The following is a 24,507-nucleotide window of genomic DNA, read 5'->3' as shown; positions in this document are numbered from 1 at the left end:
GTAATGGACGAGTCGTCTGTTCGGCGGTGGTGTCGCAACTTCAACATGGGGAGGGGGAACACACACGACGATGAGCGTTCGGAGAGACCGTCTGTCATTACAGACCAACTGGTGAGCTCAGTTGACGAATTCGTGAGGAACGATCGGCGCGTCACAATTGATGACATCTGTGAGCATTTTCCCAATGTTTCTCGAACAATTGTTCATGAAATTGTTAAACACCATCTGCATTATGCAAAAATTTGTGCAAGATGGGTCCCTCGCGTATCTCAATGAGCTGGCGGCGAAGGACTATGCAGCAGGAATACAGAAACTTGTCACACGTTATGACAAATGCCTTAATTTGCTTGGAGATTATGTTGAGAAGTAGTTTAAAGTATCCTCTTTCAAATAAAATTTTTTATGTTTGTTAATATTTACTTTTGTGTCTTTATTTCACGAACGGGTACTACTTTCCGGATGACCCTCGTAGTTAAATGATTCCTCAGTCTGAATGATGTATGGGTGGGTTTTCCTTTAATGTCATGACAGACATCTTCAATCAATCAATTTCTTATTCAAAAGATACTCATTATGAGACAAACCTTAAGGCTCTCAGGTAGCATTGCAGCATAGCCTGTAACCAGCTGCCCTGTGTTTCAATATGCTCATGAAGGATATGGCAAGGAATAAATAATATTGGGAACAGTCCCAGCAGCTAATTCATATAATTATGTAAAAATAAATTAAATTCAATGTGTAAAATATCACAATTTAATTATTTGATTTTCAGATATCAACACAGTTTCATTATTTGCTCAATACTTTTATTTCTCTCTAAATAGAGATGGAATTTCACCAAGTCTTGGCTTCTACAGTCAACTTTCATTCATGTCATGGCTGAACTACTCTATAAATATTATTGTAGGACTGCAATTCGTGCTGCTGTGCTTCATGTGATGTGCTTTAATTTATGTATTCAGGTGAAAGCTTGGGAAATAAATAATTTAGCTTAGCTCTACAAAGTTTTCAGAAATGGAAGCCATTCACACCAGATGAATTCTTAACATATTTTGCAATAACTTTATGCAATATACTACCTTGATCAAAAAGTTCCCGGAATAACCACCGTGTGGCGCTCCCATCGTTCCGATTTGAGTTCTGTTTTTTTTTGTTAAATTGGTACATCTGTTGTTGATATTCCCTTTAAATCTTAGTGTCATAACTTGACATTTGCAAAAGTTACGTAGCCAAGAGTACATCTATCTCTGTGTGTGTTGGCGATTTTTTACAATTTCAGAAATGGATTTAAATTTGCAACAACGAACTTGTATTAAATTTTGCGTAAAAAACGGATTTAGTGGCGCACGGACGTTGGAAATGTTGGAAAAGTGTTTCGGCAACGATTCTCTAAAAAAAACGGTCGTTTACCAGTGGCACGAGCGGTTCAGAAGTGGCCGTGAGTCAATCGAAGATGGTGAACGCAGTGGCAGACCATCGACATCGAAAGTCGGTGAAAAAATTGATAAAGTAAAAGAAATGTTGGTCAATAACCGCAAATTAACCATCAGAGAAATAGCGGAGGACTTGAACATTGCCTATGGATCCGCCCAAGACATTGTGGTTAATGATTTGGGTTTCCGTCGTGTAGCAGCAAAGTTGGTGCCAAAAGACCTCAATTTCATGCAAAAAAGAGACCGTGTTGACGTCGCAAAAGACATGATTTGCGAGGCTGAATCCGATCCCACATTCATCAAAAGGATCATTACTGGAGACGAGACGTGGGTTTATGAGTACGACACGTAATCCAGACATCAGGCAAGTGAATGGCGTTCACCAAATGAGCCGAGACCAAAAAAACCACGTCGTTTTCAGTCAGAAAAGAAGGCAATGCTGACGGTTTTCATGGATTACAACGGTGTAGTGCATCATGAATTTTTGCCAGAAGGCCAGACAGTAAACAAAGAGTATTATTTGGGCGTTATGAGACGTTTGCGTGAAGCAATTCGCCGAAAGAGACCAGAAATGTGGGCAGAAAACTCGTGGATTTTGCACCATGATAACGCACCGTCGCACAGTGCTATCATTATTCGTAATTTTTTGACGAAAAATGCAACAAATACCATCCAACAGCCACCGAATTCACCTGATTTGGCTCCCTGTGACTTCTCTCTGTTCAATCGAGTTAAAAAACCATTACGGGGAACGCGTTTTAGCAGCCGAGAGGAAGTAATGGAAAAATCGCAGGAAGCACTGATGGACATACCGAAAACCGAATATAAAAAATGTTTCGAGGATTGGATCAAGCGCTGGCATAAGTGTGTTGCAGTCGATGGGGATTACTTTGAAGGGGACAATATAGATTTAGATGAATAAACTTGTATTTTTAATTTTCTGAATAAATTCCGGGAAATTTTTGATCAAGGTAGTATGTAATTTTGGATGAACAAAGATAAATGATTCCTTGATTTCATAATGCAGCACTAGGATCCCTTGGATGAAAAATATATTTGGAATTCTTGGAAACCCCCATCTTGGTCCCCACTGCTCTGCTCTTCCAATCCATAACTATAAACACAGTAATCAACCCGAAGGTCAGTTTGGTAGGTGATGGTTGAGACCCAGTACTAAGCCCGACGGCATGTGAAATTCACCCATCAGGGTAGCTGGTCAATATTTAATTAGAGGCTAGTTACAAAGAAGGCATACACTCTCAATGAAAATGGAATAATTTCAATCAAAAGCTTCTTTTATGCCAGCTGGGTAAGTGGGGATGTGAGCCCTGTGGTCGTGTATATTTATATATACGCAGCCACAGTCGAAGGCATAACGCCTTGGACTGTGGCTGTGTGATCATTTTCTTGCACTTTGCATGTAGGAAAGGTGACAGAGTGCATTCCTCAGGTTAAGGCAGAGCAGGCCCTCTCGTAATCTCCCTCAGTGCCTTTTCTTTCATTCCCTTGGGTACCCTCGGATAATAATTTTGGTGTAAGCACTCTGCATTTAAAAGAACCCCAGTTGGTCTACACCATTAAATGTCACAACCTATTTTTTCATTGTCAAATTAAATTACCAAAGAAACTTTTGCTAATTTATTAAAATTTCAGCTGAATGTTAGCTGAAAGATTTTCACTGCTGTTTTAGACTTAAAAGTTCGTTACAAATCATAATTTGAGATACATATATGGTAATTTGGATATATCCACAGTATATAAAGTACATACCACTTTTGCCTCTGCAAAAAAATATGGCTGCCTTTTTAAGGTTATTAATATAAATAGATAGAGGAAATATGTGTTAAATCATTCAAAAATTGTCAGTGGGAATAACATACCTAAATCTGTATAAATTCTAATTCTTAATGTTCAATTCAAAAGGTTAGTTTTAGCTTATTTCAACCCTGGCTCAATTCCATCAGACTTGAATTTATTTGCATACTCAGTTTATCTATTTGCATTTCAGTCTCATTATCACATTTCATGGTTGAATAATGCTTTCCTTTTAATGGCCAGTGCATGAGCAGGAATGAGTGCATTTATTTTGCAATTCAGCCAAGGTGTCTTCTTTAATTTGATGTTGCATTTTTTTTTAGAGTTAAAGAATTAATATTGATGTTTATTTTTTGGGTGAATTTTTTTTTCTTTTTTCCTCTTTTTTTATGACATTAAATCAAATTTGTGATGGATATACAAGTCTCAATAATGCTCTTAACTTTAATTACGTTGGCATAATTTTCAATATGTGTATAATTTCTTCCATAACTTCGAAGATTATGTATAATACTACCATTTTTTTCATGTTTTTTTGACTTTTTTGCATCTGAATGAATAATTTGTGAGGAAATATCAATTTTGTTCCAGGGTATGCCTTTGTTGCCAAATTAATGGCTAACTGATGGGAGAGAGTGAGAAAGAGAGTCAAGGAGCTCATTGCATCTATTTTCTTTTTATTTAATATTTTCCTGAGTGTCATTTGTTACACTTGATCCTTCCTCCACATATTTTTTTATTTCTGAATTTATTTACATGACTTTTAAACTTTTCTTTCCCAGAGAAGAGCATGGTTAATGGGATTGGTTTCATTCTTCACCTTGTGAATTCTAATTAATGACTATATTCTTGATGGATGTGGATGCAAGAGAATTATTACTTTTTCTTGTCATCATCATTGAATACAAATATGTACAAAGTGGTATGAATGAAAGTGTGACCTAAGGCATTGTCCTCTGTCAAATCAAGGACATAAATATGCTATTTTGGATGAAGAGAGCAAGATTTTCCTTCCTCTAACAACTTCATTTCATCCAGGCTCATAATGCCCTTCGAATCATTGGCTCTTAGGTTTGCTTTGGCCTCTAGAGTAATATATGAATCATAGGGAAGTAGGCTGTCACCTCGGTGAAGGAACTTGAGAATGTACTGTAATAATATTTTCTCTCAATTAATTGCCAGATGTAGCGCACGTCATATAGTACAATACAGGCAAAACAATGATGAAACAAGTATGTGTTAATAAATAAAGACAAATTTTCATAGCATCTTAGCAAAGAAAAGTGTCCCTGAAAGCAAGTTAGGAAAATTTCATTAGCTCTCCAAGAATGAACTTTAATTGGAAACTGTATCAGCTTGCCCTGGAGCTTGGTATCATTTTAATATTTTGTAGGAGTTTATTATACATTACAGAGGCAGGCAGCATGCTGGGACCTTTTTGATAGGATGTAAGATTATAATCATGTATGCGTGGGTAAATCATACATCTGTCTAGTACTGTGGTGGTGACTATTTAAGTTAGGTGGGAGTGAAGATGGATTTTTTCTGATGAACAGTGAATGTTGGAGGATGACATGCAGAGATTAAAATAGCTCTTATCCAGATGTGTGATAGTTAATCTGAATCATAGCTTTGGCTTCTTGTTTTTGTTGGATGAAGACTTTGCAGATATAAAAGGCCATTCCCCAATCGAGACTACCTTGTGATAGATGGGAATGGACTGTAATATACTACAGGAATTTTAGAGAATAAGAATTTAAGACTGACATTTAGTCAATTCTACTTACTATGGAAATTTCAGTGGCAACTTTACTGGATGCATTATCTCTGTGGAGTTTCCAATTAACATTATCAGAAATAGATATTCCAAGGAACTCAGTGGCTGGGGTTCTGCTTATATTTAATTCTTTGATTCTAACAAGGGGGATGGTGGTGACCATTTGTTGTGGAATATCACACATACTGATTTGATCTTGTTGATAATTAGATGATCTTCTCTGCTCCAATACAGTATATCCTCACGGAGTAGTTTGCCTTAGTTATTAGGTTGATTAACATCCCACAATATATCATGCATGAGGTGTCATCAGCATGTAATGTTGGCTTACTGTATAAATTAAGTGCTAAGTTATTGAAAAACATTATGAAATGAAGAGTACCAAGTATTGACCCTTTAGGAACTCCTCTAGCTATCATGGCTGACTTGATGATTACAGATTCATGACTGTTTAATGAGTTCTGGTTGATGTTGGTTAGATAATGAGGATGCAAGCCTATCTAGTAAAATTCCCATGATTTCAAATTATGTCAATTTCCTAATAATCCACTCAAGATTATTGCCATGGCTTAAATATTGGAAGACACCCATGGTGCAAACATAGGTAATTGTCCACAGAATGGAATTTCATCGATGAAATCAAATACTGCAGAGATGGTGAATTTACCTTCCATAAATCCATGCTGAGAGTTGTCAAGAAGGTCAAAGTTTCCAATGAGTTCACTAACTGGTTTTAGAGTACATATCTTTGAAAATATCTTGAAGAAGACAAGATTGAAAGAGAGTAATTGCCTGAGTTTACAGAAGGATTCACGTGTGCCAACTTCGATTATAAAGTAATAGAACCTCAGAGAATGAATGATTTATGATATCAGTAAGAGGGGGATCATTCTGATCACAGAAAGCATACACGTACAATTGAAAGTACAGTGCTTTCATAAAATGTATGAAATTATATCATAGCTCTTCATTTCTGATTTTGAACAGATGAGTCTGTAATAGATTCAAATATTAAAGAAAGATTAATTTGGTATGCGCATTTGATTGGTAATATCAAAATTATTGGTAGGTGACAATTTAGATTGCTAAAATTTGCCTATGTACAATTTGCAGAAAAGTTTTTGACTTGGTGTTTGTAGATTATATTGATGCATCCATTCAGCACAGCATGCCGGAAGTTCACTATCATTTGAACTTGGTCAAATTTTCAATGTGAATTAATTACATTGTACCATAAGGTTTTTGCATATCTTTATAACTTATCAATAAGCTATACCAATAATGCTAAACAATTACTGCTTCATAAAATTTCTTAGAAAAGTGTCCTCCATGAGAGTTCTGAGATATTTTGTCATCATTTATGTCTTTGAATCAAGGTACCACACCATTTAATCAGGGAGAAGTCTTATGTCAGTGTAGATAAAAAGCATTTTTTGATAGTTAAAAAGAAACTTAAGTAAAACCCTAGTGGCACCTATTAATTTTTACTATTGTGGTGACTTGTATTTCACATTTTCTACCTAATTACGTCTATATTCAGAATATGTAAATGCGTGGCATGTTTTCAGGCCCTGATTGTGAACATAATGGTTTAATTAATGCAAGTGCCAATATTCATAATGCCAGGTCTTATGCTCCATTTTATCATGTTCAGTTAAATCAGTTCCTGATTTGATCATACATTTTATATAAGTCAATATAAGAGGCATATTTGAAAAGTAAAGTCCGTTTGGTTATAAAAGATATATTCAGTAGAAAAAGTTTTAATGGAACATTTTAGTTTCCTACAAACCTATTTCTCTTTTCTACATATTCGACGTCAACTTCTATTGTAGTGCTGTGTCAGCTTCTTTATCATCTTCAGTACCCATCTTGCACACAATTTGTAACATCCGAGCTTTTCCTTAACAATCATGTTAAGGGTGATGCATCAACAAGAGGATATCTATCAGCCAGAGTACTAACCATCAATCAGATCACAGCTCTTGATCCACTTGTTCAACCATTTCTTTGGTCTGAATACGAGGGTAATCCCAAAAGTACCAGACCCATCAAAGAAAAAAAAATTTTGGAAAAAAATATATTAATTTTTCAACATAATCTCCTTTCAGCTCTGTACACTTTTCCCAGCGATGTTCAATAAGTTGAATACCCTTTTTTTAATAAGATATGTCTTGCTTCTCAAAATAGCCATTAACTGCCGACATCACTTCTTCACGGTTGGTAAATCTTTGACCACCGAACCATTTTTTCCAAGTTTGCGAGCAGAAAATAATCCAAGGGGGCTAAATCTGGCAAATGCGGTGCATAGGGTAGCAATTCAAACTTTAATTCATGACTGTTGGCCATTGCAATAACGGAAGTGTGAGCTGGTGCATTGTCTTAATAAAACAACACTTTCTTCTTAGCCAAATGCGACTGCTTTTGCTTGATTTATTCACTCAAATGTTGCAGGAAGTTCTCATAATAATCTCCGTTGATAGTTTTTCCTTTTTTCAAGATACTCAATGAAAATTATCCCACGCACATCCCAAAAAACCAACACCATGACCTTGCCTGCAGATGAAATGGTCTTCACCTTCTTTGGAGACAGTTCTCCCTTTTGAATCCATTGTTTTGATTGTTCTTTTGTCTCGGGTGTGAAGTAATGGACCCATGTTCATCCATGGTCATGAAATGGCACAAAAATTCTGCTTTGTTGCTGTGAAACTTTGCTAAACACTCAATTGAAACATCTTCACGACACTGGTTTTGTTCGAGTGTGAGCAAATGCGGCACCCATCTTGCATGCAGCTTTCTCATGTCCAAATTTTTAGTTACTATGCAATGTACTGCACTTTTTGAAATGCCTACTATGTCTGCTAGCTTGGACACTTTCAGTGGATGATCATCCAGTGTCACTCTGTGGATTTTCTTCACCGTTTCTGGGGTCGTCACCTTATTTGGTCAACCAACGCGATGCTCGTCTTGACAGCTTGTACAGCCTCATTTAAACTCTTCTACCCAATATTTTACTGTTGTAAACAAATGAGCAGCTCACCCAAAGTAGAATACAGTTCAGCATTTATATTGGTTGAGCTGAGGCCTTTCAAATAAAAATATTGTATCACATAACGATGACCAATTTTCTCCATTTTTAAAAATTCACTGAAAACGTTCACTATCGATGGCTTCCAAAAAAATACTAAACAACGCAGTGTCTTCAAACTTGAAACATATGCTTCATAGAGTGTGTACCTTCTAGTACAGTGATATTTTTCAAACAGCTACCACCATCTCTAGGTCAGACCGGGTACTTCTGGGCCTTACCATGTACTGGGCCGACCACTTCACTCTTCATCATACACATTTGTGCAGCCATTTTTGAAGTCTTGACACCATTGTCTAACCTTTCCTTCACTCATTACTCTTGAGTCATAAACTAGGCACAATTCCCAATGAATTGGGTGGCAGATGATCCTTTTCCATGCAAAAATTGAATCACAGCACACACTTTGCAGCTGGTGGGAGCAACGATTTTCAGGGATTTTATTATTAGCATTTTACCAGAAGGCTAATGACGACTGGATCAAAGCAATAAATTCATTGGCTTTAGAAACAATATATGACACTTCAGTGGAAACCTTGGTTCTGAACCACCCTTGCTTTTTTTAAATATGCCTCGTATCAATATAATACTTTTTTTACCATGATGTTTGGCTCCATTAAATAATCAGTTTCATTTCCAAATATATACTAATTTGCCAGGGAGTATTCTCATCAGTTAAGTCATCATGAAAATAAATTTGAATAGCATGATGATTTTGGATTCTAATGCATGAAAATAAAATTGGACAGTTTGACGATGCACAACAACTGTAAATGCAATTCTTCCAATGCTCTCTTTTCTTCACTCAGGTGTGATGCACTCTACTGTGAGTAGCGCATCACATCCACTTTCATTCATAGCTCAAAGTACTCTTGGCTCCAGTCTCTTTGAAAGCACATTATATCTCTATTAAATGTCTAACCATTTGAGGTTATGACATTTTTCAATTGGAAATGCATGTATGCCACCAAGTAAGGCTAAATTGCCAAGGTGCACTGTCTTTTATTGCACTCTTAATATGGGTGTGCTCAGGAGGGAAGAAAGTTTGCAAGTTCACCCAGGGAAAGGATTTAACATTTTCACAATGTGCTCCTAATGGCTTCTATTGCTATGTGCACTGATGAACATTTTATGTTTATCTGCTCATTTTGATATATCACATGAATAGCTTATAAATCACAGTATTTCTTTATTATGCCTATGCTTCTATTGTTATTTGTTCCATTTCCACCTAGTGATCTTACAGGATATACCCTGCCAATGGAGAACTGCTATTATATATTAAATATAAATTAACCTGCATTAACCTTTCACATGGGACTATTGCCAACCTCCTGACCTAGAAAATGAGGATATTTGACCGTGAATTCTTAAATAATTTTGAAGCCCCCTTACATTATCTTTTATATCTTGTAAAATTTATTTTAATCAGTTAATTATGACATGATTAACTTATAAATAAAATAAACATCTTATGGTCACTCGCAAACCAATGGTGTAAATATTGCTGCTGATTTGCATGGCTCCCAGAATGTACCAAGGCACAAAATTTTTATTTGATGACTTTAAAAATGGCATCACAAAAAAATATTGAAAAGATAAATTGCCTAATCTATACTAAACTCTTGGTGTTTGTCAAAAGTACCTAATCATGTGGTTGAACTTGAATTATGATATCTGCGAAATATTCAAAACATCATCTTTTCAGCCCAGAAATTAATAAATTATCAAATTTGATCTCAAGTTTCACCTGTTGGTATTTATCATGATTTGATATTTAAATGAGGGGTTTAATTACGGCAAGATTTGGCATTTACTTGTCAGCATAAGCTTGAGTATGCAAAAACAAAATAGCTAGCAATACTATTTCATTCTAGAAATATTATTAAAGTTAATAGGCACTGGACTAGATTTTTTCTTAATACTTCTGTGAGAGTCCATTAATGAAGTTTCATCCCTCATCTTGTAGATTTTGTAATGTTGCAATGTATGAAACAGGTAACTACAGGATACTGTATAACTACTGTATATGTGAACCAGATATTTCACATTTCCTAGCTGCATGGGTCTCTCTTTTTAAAAGCCCTGTGCCAGTGTCACTTCTACTTCATCGGACAACCCTCTCAGATTTTTGTAATGTGAAAACATTCAGGTGAAAATTTTTTTAATTCCATCCCAGTGACCTTCAGGATGCAGGGATAAATATGCTCTAAATAAAATGGATTATTTGAATGATGATTATTTTATGAATAAGGGAGAAAGAGTTTTTGGAAGGAATATATCAACACTGAAGTACCAGAGGGTGGAATAGCCAGTAGATACCCATGTTTATTTATTTGCTTATTTTTATTGATTTATGGCTTATTGTTAGTGTCATAGGCAAGGGAATTTCAAATTTGAATACAACAAGTCCAGACATTCCCAAAATTTCAAAATCCACCTGCATCAAAGTAATATGCCAGCCATTGAGGTGGTTGGCAGCCCTGCCATAACATGCATACAATGAATGTGCTCACTCCTTCCCCAAGAATTCAATCCATTTCCACCTGCCATTGTTGTAAGATACCCTTGCCACTGGGGTCACCTTGACCCCATCCTCCCTCTACCCCCTCCTCCTGCTGCCCCACCCTCGGATGAATGCCTTGGAGCCGAGAGCACACGGGCCTCTCCCCATTGCCTCCAGGTTCACACCGTACGAGTGGCAGCGAGCGCACCCCTGTGACCCTGGCACGGAAAAACACCTCGTCAACCAATTCACGCTCCTCAACTGCATGTGGTTCACCATTGGATCCCTTATGCAGCAGGGATGTGACTTCCTGCCCAAGTAAGGAAGGACTCTGACTCTAGATCCCTCTAGTGTGCCTCTCCCACTCTTGCTCAACTTGCACTCATGAGATTTAGTCTAGGGAGAGAACTCGTGGCAAAATGTGGAGTACCCAAGGATTGGACATGAGTGGAAGTGGTTTTAGAAGCCATAAACGCTGATATTCATTCTTTGGTCCTCCATAGCACAGATCAAAACAATGAGCGTGCTGCAGCTTTTCCTAATCCCAGCCTTTAGTGGGGCTTTGATTGGACTCGTGCACTTTAGGCCTCACTGCAGTTAGTGCCATGGTTATTTCTATGTTTATATCACTCTGGAAAGGATACTGATTAATAAGAAATATTTCATTTCATCAAAATACAATAAATATTATTTGGTCATTCTGTACTATGTATACAGCCCAGTTACAGTGGAATAATAAAGAACATTCAATAAATTGGGAATAGAATGATAATTTTTAATTGACCATTACTAGTCTTCTCCGACAATCATTTGGTGGTGGTGCCACAATCTCACAGCTCCCTAAATAGTTGCTGTGCTGCATGCAGTGGCACTTCATCTGTGCCACTTGATCTCGTGCCTTTCCACAACTCCTCGTCAGGTGACATGTCATCCTTTTTCCAATTTGATAAATGCCTTTGGGCAAACTATGCCATAGTTTAATCATAGGTGAACTATTCTTCCTACATTACTAGGTGACTCACTCCCTCAATTCTCATGTGTACAAATGTTGTGTTCCTGATGAGACTTTCACTCTCTGAATGAGTTTCGTGAACATTCAGTCATTAACTCTGTTGTGTCTTCAAACTAACACTGGGCTGCACTGAATTTTGCTCATTGCCTATCCCAAGGCATCCACATCTGTAGAATAGAACCTTATATTAAATAAATAATCAAATCAACTATCTTCCCTACTGATTGTTTGTTTCTTTAAAATCTACTTATTTAGAGGGCAATATATTTCTATACATTCATGCCTTAATCCAAACATCATAATGGTGAGTTTGTCCCCCTCCACTTCATAAAAACTTTTAAAAGATTATTGTGTAAAATATTATAAGGCAGAAAATATGTTATTTAAATCTTGATGATACATAGTATATATTCTTTATGTACACTAATGCTGTCGACAGATTTAAAAAGAACTATTAAGACAGCAGTGATATGAAAAATTTATGTGAAATGAGGTACATGTCTTTTTATCCCTTCACGCAACAATTCTTCTCTAACAAATGCTTATTGAAAAATACACATGATCTTAAATTGGGAAAATGATTTTTCACATAATAAGTGCTCTACAGTATTTTTATAGTTTCATGGGAGTCATAGGAATACGCAATTGTAATGGATTTGGGAAGTTATTAAGCTCCTCTGTAATTAGCGAGTTGGAAACTGTTTTCTCAGCTATCTATCAAGGGATTGTGGTGAAAGCTGTTTACTATATAATCCTTTAAAATCAGCTTATATAAAATCCAACAAGCATTATTCATTTGATTGTTTGAAAACTTAAAAAAAATAGCATAATAATAACGCATCATAAATTAAAAGAAGCGAGTTTCACTTTCTGTGACAAAACAAAAGAGGGATTTTTTAATTGACTTCCTACTCTGATTGTGATCTGATCCTATATTGTCCCTATGACAAGTGATAAGCACCAATGACAAGGGTTTGATGATTTTGGCGTCACAAGTTCAGTTATCAAGTGCAACTCTGTCTGCATGGTTGGAGTAGAGGAAATAGAATGCTTGTTCCAGCAAAGACTTTTGGCGTACAGTTATTCCCTGTTTCTCTCAAATAACTACATCCTCCACTAAATGGCAGCCCAATGCATATGTGCTTTATTAATTCTAGGGAAAGCACTTTTTCAGTTGATACTGTGAAATAAGACCATCTGTTGAGTCAGTGAAGGACATTTTTTTACTCGTTAATGTTTGCATGCATTTACACCTTTAAGTTTGAGGACTCCAAGTTTGTGAAGTGCAATGCGTCATGTCCCTTGATACCTACTCATTGAACATTTTCTATTTTATAACAGAATGTGTGTTCAAGTGAGAGAGGTTTCAATCTCTTTGATTCTTCAGACTTAATGTGGCAGTGTATTCCTCCATCACATCATTATGTTCTTCTCTGCACATTTTTGTGACCCAAATTATTAAGCTCTGATATAATAATCACTTCTTCATTTTCCTTTTAATTATCAAAATGTTGACTTGTGCTTTTGTATTGTAACTAGAAAAATTTTAATGAAAAAGTCACAAAATATTTTGTTGATGCACAATACCAATAATTTGATGCCATTATCATGGTAAGACTCATTGGCTGCAAAGTATTTTATGCAGGCTTCATTGCTAAGAAGTAATTAATATATGTGTTATGAAATAAGTATTCAATAACTTTGTAACAATTCAATAACTAGTGTAAATGCACTGATGCCAGTAATTCGTCTACCCTGTGCTACACTGTTGTATCTTTTGTGGTGCAAATATACCCGGCAAAATGCAGGGAGAGTCTAATCTGTCTGCCAAGAAAAAGCACTTATTAGCTATGGTAAGAAGTAAAAGCCATGAGTGGCATCTGGAAATGTATGGAAAATTGTTCATAACTGATTGTTAGAGGAAGAGAAGGTCAGGTCTTGGGAGAGGGTACACCAGGCAACACATGTATCCTCTAAGGTCCTCCCTAAAAACCTTGCCCATTCCCTCACTCAACAACTGAAGTGATGCTCCTATTTTGAGGAAATATATCACCTTGGTACCGAAGTCTTTGTGATGATTGAAAATAATATTAATTTCCATTAGATCTATGATGTAGATACTTCTTTAAGGGACATAGTAGGCCATAAGTCGCAGTCTTGACTGTGAGATCTCTAAATATCATGACTTCATATTCATTTGTCCCTGTTATATAACCCAAATATTACTTATTTAATTCTCAATGCTCTAAATGAAACGTGTTACATTTTTATGAAGCTGCATCCAAAAGTATGTATGAGGAATTAATGTTGGTACACAGCAATTCAACCATGTTCTGAGATTAAACGTAAAACTTTTCAACAAGTGAAATAGCAATTCTCTGCTAAGTATCAAACTAAGTTTTAGACTGCATACCTGTGGTCGGGGGAAGTAGAGTGGATATATTCCACTTATAAAGTGACTATGGGGTTTCAGCATTTGAAGTTCGTAGTTGGTCCGATGAAATCAATGATGAGATGAGGTCAAAGTGAGTGCAAAACAGTCTTTAAACCAAAGTTGACCAATAATGCCGAGTAAAACGTCAGTATGATAGTTTGATCACTTATTCAATTAGTACACGTCTATACTTTACTATTATGCTAGTAACTTGCCACGTTGGTGTCATAAAAGGATCACTTTGATAAGAAAAATTTATAAAGAGATTTATCATTAGATACAGGATTCCAAAACATATTTTTTTATAAATAATTGTTAACTCTTAAGCCAGGACTCATAATTCTTGATGCAATCTGAGCAAGAGTCTTCACTTGACCCTTTTCCTTGTACACCCACTAACCCCCACTCATCTTTGTCATATAGTTTCCCTTTCCCTCCATCGGTTACCTTTAATGTGTGAGCCATCTTCCTTGGACTCCAGAAGTATGTGATGTGTGAACTTAGTCCAAAGTGAGTGACATAAGAGAATAATATTTTGCAGTATTTTCCTTTCCCATGTTGTTTTCACCCTGCAGTTGTCTTCTGCGGTGCTTTGTATCCATGATTATGCTGCCAAATCCTTATCATCTTGCTTCTCATAATTGTAGTGTATGGCTCAGGAGCTCTCTAATGTAGCTGTCACAATCACATCCAAGTATCCTCTCTAAATTCTCTTGGAGTGGAACTGGAACATGAGTTGGTCATTAGCATTCAGCTGAGTTTCTTCAGGGATGCCATGCTCACTCTCTCCCATCAGGCCATGAAATGGTGGACATCATGCCTATTACCTCTGGGCATTTCTTTATTTTTCTTCTTACTTTTAACAAGAATTTGCAGCTACTGTAAATGTGTTTTTTTCTATTTCTATTTATTTTAATGAGATTTACATGTACCCATCAGGAATGCTGGACATATGTTTCTCCATTCAGTTTTTTCTACTTAATCTATTTTTTCAATTGTTTTTACCTTTTTAGAATTTAGTAATCCAGTTTTATTCTTTTCTTCTTTTATGCATATTTTAATTGACTGTCCTTGTTTTTTTCTGGTATTGATCCAGAGCAAATTGATGATCCCTGAATAATTCCCTCTTCTTTCTTGTAATTGTTTTGTCAAGCTTTGGTTTTTTGTTTTGCAGACATGTTGAAAATGAGTCCATCTTCATCTCTTTTTTGTCACTTAATGAGAAGGAGACCTTCCTAACTTTGAATGTTTAGGCCTCTACTGAGTGTGTGTGTTTGTGTGTGTGTGTGTGAGAGAGAGAGAGAGAGATAGATGCAACTCATTTGTTCTGTCATCTTCTCCCCATCATCTTCCGCTAACCGGCGATGGTAATTGTACTGCACACACAATGTGCATGGCCAAACTTTGATGGATGGCTCTTTGTGCTTGCACTGTTGTGTCCAACTCAGGTTCAGTCCATATGAGTGGGACAATCCGCACCCTTGCAATGAAGTGCCCGACGTCTTAGAGAACCAGTTCTCCCTGCTCAACTCTCTGTGGTTCACCATTGGATCCCTCATGCAGCAAGGCTCCGATATCGCTCCCAAGTAAGATGAGGGCACTGTTAAATATGCCCATTAGTCCCACGCCCACTATGATTAGTGCAAGTGATGATCATTTTTAACACGTAATCCCTTACATTAGAGAGGGTTTTACTGCTTCCCATTACAGAAGGAAAGAGTTAATATTTTGGCAGTATAATTCAAAGAAGCAACTTATGGGTGGTCAATAATAGTTTTATTTAAAGTTTCCATGCAGTAAAATCTCTTTGTGGTGAAAAATGCTGTGATGAACTTTGTCAGTGAAAAGGCTGAATGGAATCAAAAGACTGCTGTAATTTCAATTCAGATTCTGAAGCTGATTGATTAACTATCACTAAAATACTATTATGAGGAAACTGTTACTACAATTCTTCAGTGAAAGCTAATGCCTGAATTATTAAAGCAATAAATTATAATCAATTTTATTTTGCTTGATTCAAAAGTATGCCTTTATTGATGGAGATATTGTTGTCAAAGTGAGATTCACCAACCAGAGATTTCGCTGGTGCTAATTTTAAGAAGATGGCTTCAAAAAATGTCTTTGTCTTCATTTAAAATGTGATAAGTTTTAAAAATGACCCTAACTCTGCTGTTCTGCCCCTATTTAATGTGTTTTTGCTTATTTTATAAGTAACTATTTGGTGCACTTGAGAAGCTTCAGAGATATTCACTATCTTGCAACTAATGACAGGTTTCAAAAATTATTACATGAATTACTTGTCATCTATTTTGATTAGTATTTTCTTGGAATTTAAAAATAACTCCGGCCTCTCTAAATTTACTTTATGAACTCAATTGTGAGAGTCCTATCTTTGTACACATTACTGAGATATGTCATTTTGATAGAACAGCTCTTCTTTTCATACAATTATGCTTCTATTTATGATTATTTATCATTTTTATGGGTGGAATTCCAAAAATAAATTTTGAGAAGAATCCTATTTTACTTGACTCTTGGAAAAGAGTATATATATTGAAATCATGGATCCTTTTTCTAATTTTGATTCTCTTGTTAAAATGTTTACGCTGTTTTTGATAAGTCCTTTTCAATGCTTTGATCTCCAAAAATTTGTTTTTGGGATATAAAATTCTTCATGTTAGTGGATGAAATTTGAGGAGTTAAAAATTTAATATGTACATAATAATGACTAACATTTTGAAAGAGTTTCTTTGATGGCATTCTCAATTTTTGAATTCATAAATGGGCTCCAATTCAACTTTCAATCAATTCAGTATTTACCTTTAATTGCAATTGCTAAAAAATAATCTTGGAGGATAAAATGAACAAAAGTAATTTTTACATGATTGCGATTAAGAGTTGACTGAGCTTGTTAAATATGTCATACGAATGCAATATTTGCATGTGAATCCATTATTTTCATTTTTTTATGCCAGAGAAATAAAACTTGGAGGCTCTTGACAATTTTGCTCAAGAGGCAGTAGTTTCCTCGAGTGGTGTTATCATTTTCAAGGGTTAACAGTCGTAAATAGAAGTGCCCGTGACAGAAAATGAGACATCTCATCCAAATGGATTGATAGATTCTAGTGCATGTCTAGTGATGGATGAGTCTGTTCACTGGAGGTCAATCCTCATCTACTTGATGCCATATCACCGGCTTCTCCCGCCCTACCCCACAATGATGCTCCCTCTTCATCCCTGTGCCAAGGGCTGTGTCCACAAGGATGGTGGCTGGCATGTGGTGGTTCTTCACACTCATCATGATCTCCTCCTACACGGCCAACCTGGCGGCCTTCCTCACGGTGGAGCGCATGGACTCCCCCATTGAATCTGCCGAGGACCTCGCCAAGCAGACCAAGATCAAGTACGGAGCCCTCAGGGGAGGATCCACCGCTGCGTTCTTCAGGGTGAGGGAAGGGTCTCATGGGACTCATGCAAAGGCTGTCATTTCATCTACTGGGGATCGTGTTTACTGAGTTTATATTTGAAATTGAGTCAAGATATTATTTGTGCCAAGGTCCAAAGTGGTCAAATTTACCTTTGGAAGCTTAATTCTTGATATTTTCTAATAGTTTTAATAATATGCATTAGTGAATAATTAGGAGAATTTGAAAGGTAGGGAACTTGCATTGTGAATGTACATGGCTAAACTTTATTGAGCTAAGTTATCTCACACTTTCAAATAAGTTGCCATATACATGCTGAATATCACTCGATGCAATCTGCATATAATGATCAGAATTATGTCTGCAATCTAATTAGAACCAAGTTACCATCATTGAGCACATGAAGAAACTAATGAAAACTGTATACCCCCAGTCTAAGAAGTGGTGTGGTTTTCATATTTCATGTTTATCACTGCGTATCCTATTTCTTCAAGTTTGTGAGCAAAGGTTAAATAAAAATCATAAAAAAATTTATCATTTAAATCACTCTGTACCTAAAGCTTATAGACCTGCAAAATCCCTTAAGAGTGTAAATAAATCTAACTATTATTGTTATGCTTACATTATTTATGAATAGTAATTTTGTTTGAAAATAAGGCAATATTGTTTGAGTTTGTATTTGAGAAACGTATTCATGCAATCTTATCCATAAATTTGCTACATTTTCCCATTTTCATCATCCTATTTGAAGGGCAGGAAATGGGCCCACCTAATTGTATAATCCATTGTCATGGCCTTTCTTCTTCTTTCCCCAAGGACTCAAATTTCTCAACGTATCAAAGGATGTGGTCTTTCATGGAGTCAGCACGGCCAAGTGTGTTTGCGAGCTCCAACATAGAGGGGGTTGACCGCGTTGTGAAAGGGAAGGGCAGCTATGCCTTCCTCATGGAATCAACCTCCATTGAATATGTGATTGAGCGGAACTGTGAGCTCACGCAAGTTGGAGGCCTCCTCGACTCCAAGGGATATGGCATCGCCATGCCTCCAAGTGAGTGCACTTACAGTGGGGGAGGGCATGAATGTAAGCCAGGTGGTGCACGTTTGGTGATGTGTGTTATTTCAATTTTTGCTCTCTTTACGCATGTGACATGTTTTGCATTATATCCTACCTATGAGCAAAGGTTCTAAGCACTAAAAAGAACATAATATGCTATGCAAGCATGTACAAAAGAAATAGAATGTATTATTGAATCAGTTATTTACATAGATTTGTTATGGCCATCCGAAACTATGTAAATATCATCATTATTAGATGTCATACTGAGATGTTATAATTTATTTTACACAAACTTGTGGTTGAGTGAATCTATATTCCAGCATTCAGCATCATCTGACTGTAATCTGACAAAATTCTAAGTAAGATATGAATTTGTTTCATCATGGTGAAACTCTTGATGGATCCATACATCCTTCTTTCCACCTGTCCTAATCGCACAGTACCTAAGTATATAATAATAATAAATCTTTATTGGCCCCAGGACAATTATTACAAAAATTCAATGTATAGGGAATGTGAGTTAGGTCATGTTGTGGAAGGAGCAAGCACAGCACTTACAAAAATGAACAATAATTAATGAGTAATTCAAAAATAATATTGATTATTAATATATGAGAGTGGGTCACGGTAGTCCAGGGGTAGAGAGTATTGGACTGCTGACTGGAGGGGCCCGGGTTTGATTCCCGGGCAAGCCTCTCTGGGCACCTGCAGCTCCACCCAAGTTATGTAATATTTCGGGTGCCAGATCTTCCTGGGAAACCATAACCGGCACAGGGAAAAGAGCTGGCCCCTCTACCCTGATGCGTAAATTTCGCATGCCATTGGACTTAGTACTGGGTGAACTCTACCATCACCTACCAAACCGACCTTCGGGTTGATTACTGTGTTTATGATTTAAAGATATGAGAATGAATCAAATAGCAGGTACAGAAGTAATATACAGAGCACAAATACAAACATAAACAAAACACAAAAAAGAATAATTAAACCAAAAATACAATGCAGTGATAGCATTTATGTTTTATTATCAAAGTATTCACTCACAGAGTGATATATGTTTTGTATAAGAATTTTTTTAACTGTGACTTAAAGTAATGATGCAATTAATCCATTTCATGTTTTCAGGTCATTTATTATAAAGTCTTAGACCCATTTATTGAGGTCGGAGTTTATTTTTCTTAGTTCACATGGCACTTTAGTGTAGTTTGCTTACATTGTATGTGTTGTGATTTTGTGCAAGAGTCATCAGAATTTCCAGAAAAATCACTCAAATCAACAGCAAAACAGATAAAATGTACTTGCAACTAACTGAAAATATGTAACAATTTCAGAGTCTAAAAATCATTCGCCTTGACCCTGATTCAAACCCATATCCCTCAATGTCTGGTCGAATGCTTCTGCCAGTTAAGCTATCAAGGCGTCCTCTTAAACTCTGAAAATCCAGGTTTGAATCCCGGTCAAGGCAAATGATTTTTACACTCTGAAATTGTTGCATTGAAATGCACAAAAGCGGATGACTCCATTAAAAGTTACTGCTCTGGCATCTCCTGCAGTTTCTTTGAAATTTAGCTGCAAATAGTTTTAGATTGATTAATATTAGTTTGAAAGGTGCTTTATGGCCTTTACAAGAGGTAATTCTAATTACTAATTTTAATATTTTTATTTGATCTGTGAGAGGCATGATGACTCCCCAAAAAATTATGTTGCATAAAATTCACCATAAGAGGGTTTCAGGAGGGCATTAGTCCTCGTTGGTTGTTGAAGCTGCCTGATCTGGAAGCAAACTTTTTCATTTTGAATTCATGGCAAAGGACACTTAGTTGTTGCTCCATGATAGATTCATAATTTGGTAGATTCCAGAAAAATGGCAACTCAACAGTTGCTCAGTTGATTTATTATTTATTTGAACAAGAAGGCTTTCTGTTTTGCTTTTACTGTGTGTGACGGAGATCATCTGGGTTTTATTTATATTGAGGATAGGGTGATTTGCTATACATCAATTGCTGATATTGATTCTGTCTTGTCTAGAGTTGTGAGTTAGAGAATTGTGACAGGTTGATGATAGAATTACATATTTTCCATCAGCATGGAGTAATAATTTGATGCTTTTGATCCCATTTAAGGCCAATGCAAGGTTATTGATATAAATTAGGGAAAGAAGTTGGTCTAAGGTGAATTCTTGAGGAACACCCAGGGCGAAATGGTTTTTAGAAGTATGTATATTTCTGGGAATTTATATTAAGAGTTACAGCCTGGGTCCAATTGTGAAGATAACATCTAAGTCACTCATGGACCATGCCTCTGATTTCCATACTTTTACATTTGCCCACAGTATATTATGGTTTACAAGGTCAAATGTATATAAGGTCAAAAAATACTTCTTAGATTAACAACCTTAATCTGTAACAGCATTTCTAAGTTTGGCAACTAATGCACACATTTGATGACATATGTGGTTTCAATTTTTGCTGTATTTACTATTGTTACAGAATTTTGAAGAACTGGAAATGTGAATGACTGCTCTATGAAATTTTTCTTAAGAAAGTTGACTTTTTTGGATTTTACTGCTATGCTTTTTAACTTATGGTAATCAAAGTATCCCTTTCATAATTGAAACCATGCAGAAGAACTGAATATCTCTTACACATATTGTGGTGTTGGCTGTGGCCTTTTTGTCAGCCATTGACTGAAATATGTATGCCTTGACTCTTTCATTCCCTCCAGACTCCCCTTATCGCACGGCCATCAGTGGAGCAGTGCTCAAGCTCCAGGAAGAGGGCAAGCTGCATATTCTGAAGACGAGATGGTGGAAGGAGAAGCGAGGGGGCGGATCCTGCAGAGTAAGTTCATGGTGTCATCACCATGGAAATGAATGCGTGTGTATGTGCATATGTGTGCGTATTCATGATAAAATCATTTGTTCAGGATTCCAAAATTCGTATCTATGATAATTTCCATCTACGATATGTTGTCATTATCTTTTTAAAATACCCTTGGGACTGTGCGGCTAATGAAAGTTAATTTTGAAGGGAGAGTGGGGGGGGGGAAAGGCAAGGGGAAATTAGAACTTAGGTGGCACTTGATTTAGCAGGGGTCATGTAGAATGCAGCAGTGCTGGTCAGGGTCTAACCTCCTCCCCCTCCTCTCTTGGGAATTCCCTCACTTCCATTGTCATGCCTACTACAATAATCGGCGTGCCATGGACCCAAACCTCTGTTGCCTTTGCTTGCTTCATTTTGCCCAATGCACTCTTTCCTTGCTCTGTCTTTTCCCTGCTCAACATGCTCCCTTCACTTTCTCATTCCCTTCTCTTTTCTCTTTCTCGTTCTATTGCATGCCCTCCTCCCATTCAATATCACTAATCCGTTTATCCTCAGCTCATAGGGATATATCTCCAAGGACCTCCCAAGGGTCATGGTGCAGTTTATCAAGACAACTGTGACAGGCAGTGGATTCTCGCATAAAATCAACAAGATTACTGCAAAGGACATAACTATGCTATTTTCTTTATCAGTGTTTGACGGAGGAAAGTTGTGACTAGTTGTTGACTGTTCACTTGGGAAATCAGCGTGACAAGTTCACCAGGTCACCCATTCCAATTACCAGCAACTCAATGGGCTGCTACTCTGCAAAGAATAGTGACACTCCATATTGTTTTGTAGCCATGGTGTTGGCTTGACAATGGCAGGAAACTCTTGGCATGGGCCACTGGGTTGCTTCCATATAATATTTCACTGGAATGCTACAAAAGACAATTGAGCAAAGGTCTCCTCCACCAGCAAAACATTCACTTGAAGTACAGGGGCAATGTCAAGTTTGAGTTTTCACTCTTAGCAGCAGGTTTCCCCTTCACATCATATGGCAGTAGAGCCACCCAAATAGTCCTAGGTATGCATGAGGGGCTGGCTTCAAATAGATTCGAAAATGATAATTGCAACAGGCATATATGATGATAAATGTTTTATCATATTATGAGAATAGGAACTGCAGGAGTTGGAAGTTTTATGTAATACAGTATGGAAGTTGGGAAGCAAAAAAGAAACTGATTGGTTTTCATTCTAAAGTTTTAATTTATGTCTTAAAAAACCTAAAAATATAATTTTAGTTACATCTTTGACTTAATATTCATGTATCAAAAATGCAGAAATCACCTGCTGTCATTGGGGAAAAGGCTTCAAGTGAAGTTTCCATTTTGAGGTACATCACGATCATCAGTATACATTCAAAAAGTTATTGATATTACACATGTTAAGAATAAACTATGAATCAAAAGATGTGGGTGAAGGAAAGTCCATACCAAATAGGTAACATTATATAAGAGACAGTAGTCATTATGTATCAAAACTGCCATTGCTATGTTAGGAGAACTGTGTAGTGACAACTCACAGCCCCACTCAATTGTTGGGTTATGTCCTTGTTTGTGTGTGGACTGGTCTAGTGTGTTCATCCATTAGATTTTCATGTGACTCCCCCTCATATCATAAATTTATCACTTGTAAACTCAGTCAGGTTTTGTTACAAAAGGTGCCCTTGATGAGAGAGTGCAGTTAGCCATAGCATTGTTTATTAGTCCATAGGGTTTTTTATAGTATCTGATCCCTATGGGTACAACAATTTTTTGGTTGAAAATTTTCTCATTAACAAATAGATTAGTTTATCCATGTGTCCAGGAATGGATAAATAAATGGAATAATTGTTCAATAAGCAAAGACTATACACTAAGAATAAACGTGCATTTGTACTGTGGGTATGTTCCTAAAACCAAACATGTACCAGAGGCTAAAGAAGTGAAACTGACCCTTCACTAGTTTGGTTGAGTGTTGCTCCAATTTAAAACTCAAAGGACCCTCTCTCTCTCCATGATTCAAAACAAATGTGCCAGCCAAGGTGTGCTATGCTTAGATTTCCCATCTCTCTCTCCCATTTGTACGTGTGTGAGCGTATGCATGTGGATTGGCCTGCCTACATTTCCCTCTCTCCTTCCGCAGGATGACACCTCCAAGAGCAGCAGCGCAGCCAATGAGCTAGGCCTGGCTAACGTCGGCGGTGTGTTTGTGGTGCTCATGGGTGGGATGGGGGTGGCGTGCGTCATAGCTGTCTGCGAGTTCGTCTGGAAGTCTCGGAAGGTGGCCGTGGAGGACAGGGTGAGGAAGAGGGGGGGGAGGCGGAGGAAGAGGAGGAAGGGGAAGAGGGAAGTCAAGGGAGGGGGTGGGGAGGGGCCAGCCAGTATGGAGGGGGCGGGTGAGGTTGCCATGGGGATGGGGTGCCTTCAGCACGACGAGCGGTGTGCCATCAGGGATGTGCGGGAGTCGGGGAGCGAAGGTTCGATGACGGATGGCCTCCTCTGATTAGAGGGAACCACCACCAAGTAGCCCCCCTCCCCTACCCTCCCCCGACACTAGGGCATTTTACCTCCTCTTTGCATTTAGCCTTATGTTAGGTGTGATCTCAGGTCAATGAGGACATTATGTTCGTTAACTTACACATTCCCTCCTTTTTTATATTTTTAAGAATTAATTCAATGTAGTTTTTGTGAATTCCAAGTTTCTTTTATACTCTATGCATGTAATGAATATGAATCTGGTTAGTATTTTAGGAATTTTTTTGGCCCTTCTGGCCATTTAGAAGGAGTCTCTACCTCTTCCATGGTTATCATGGGCAATTTTTTGTTCACTATTATATCAGACACGGGGAGTTAAGCATCTTGAATTATGAGGGGCCAAGGGAACTGGATGGTAATCAGTGAACTTGATTAAGTGGAATCATGTTGGGCTGTGTAAAGGTGATTCTTTCTTCATTCAAAGGCTATTCATAGCTAAAGTAATCCGGGCTGTTATTTGAAAGGGAGCATTTTAGTTATTCTATCATTTTGTTGAAAGATTGGTTATCTATTACCATTGAAACTTTTTTTATTTTCTTCTTGACATTGATGGCGTTTGATGTCTTTTACAGGGTTTTTA

The 24,507-nt window shown here is 37.1% G+C and overlaps 1 protein-coding gene across 4 annotated transcripts in view; it reads left to right on the top strand.

Annotated features, from left to right (window-relative positions):
• KaiR1D (Kainate-type ionotropic glutamate receptor subunit 1D) overlaps positions 1-24,507 on the top strand; it is a 135,206-nt gene that overhangs the window by 103,760 nt on the left and 6,939 nt on the right. For 2 of the 4 annotated variants that reach the window (XM_071594469.1, XM_071594466.1), the window contains exons 18-22: positions 15,514-15,651; positions 17,313-17,511; positions 18,307-18,538; positions 21,272-21,387; positions 23,536-23,691. In XM_071594469.1, the coding sequence (XP_071450570.1) occupies positions 15,514-15,651; positions 17,313-17,511; positions 18,307-18,538; positions 21,272-21,387; positions 23,536-23,691 (841 nt within the window). Of the gene's footprint in view, positions 1-10,796; positions 10,938-15,513; positions 15,652-17,312; positions 17,512-18,306; positions 18,539-21,271; positions 21,388-23,535; positions 23,692-24,507 lie in introns of all 4 variants that reach the window. The other 2 variants (XM_071594457.1, XM_071594450.1) reach the window with 1 other exon arrangement.

This window comes from Hetaerina americana, unplaced genomic scaffold, assembly GCF_022747635.1.
Source record: "Hetaerina americana unplaced genomic scaffold, ioHetAmer1.1.p SCAF_1, whole genome shotgun sequence".
Taxonomy (NCBI): domain Eukaryota; kingdom Metazoa; phylum Arthropoda; class Insecta; order Odonata; family Calopterygidae; genus Hetaerina; species Hetaerina americana.
The sequence above is the reverse complement of the archived record's forward strand: the minus strand, read 5'-3'. Positions and strand labels throughout refer to the sequence as shown.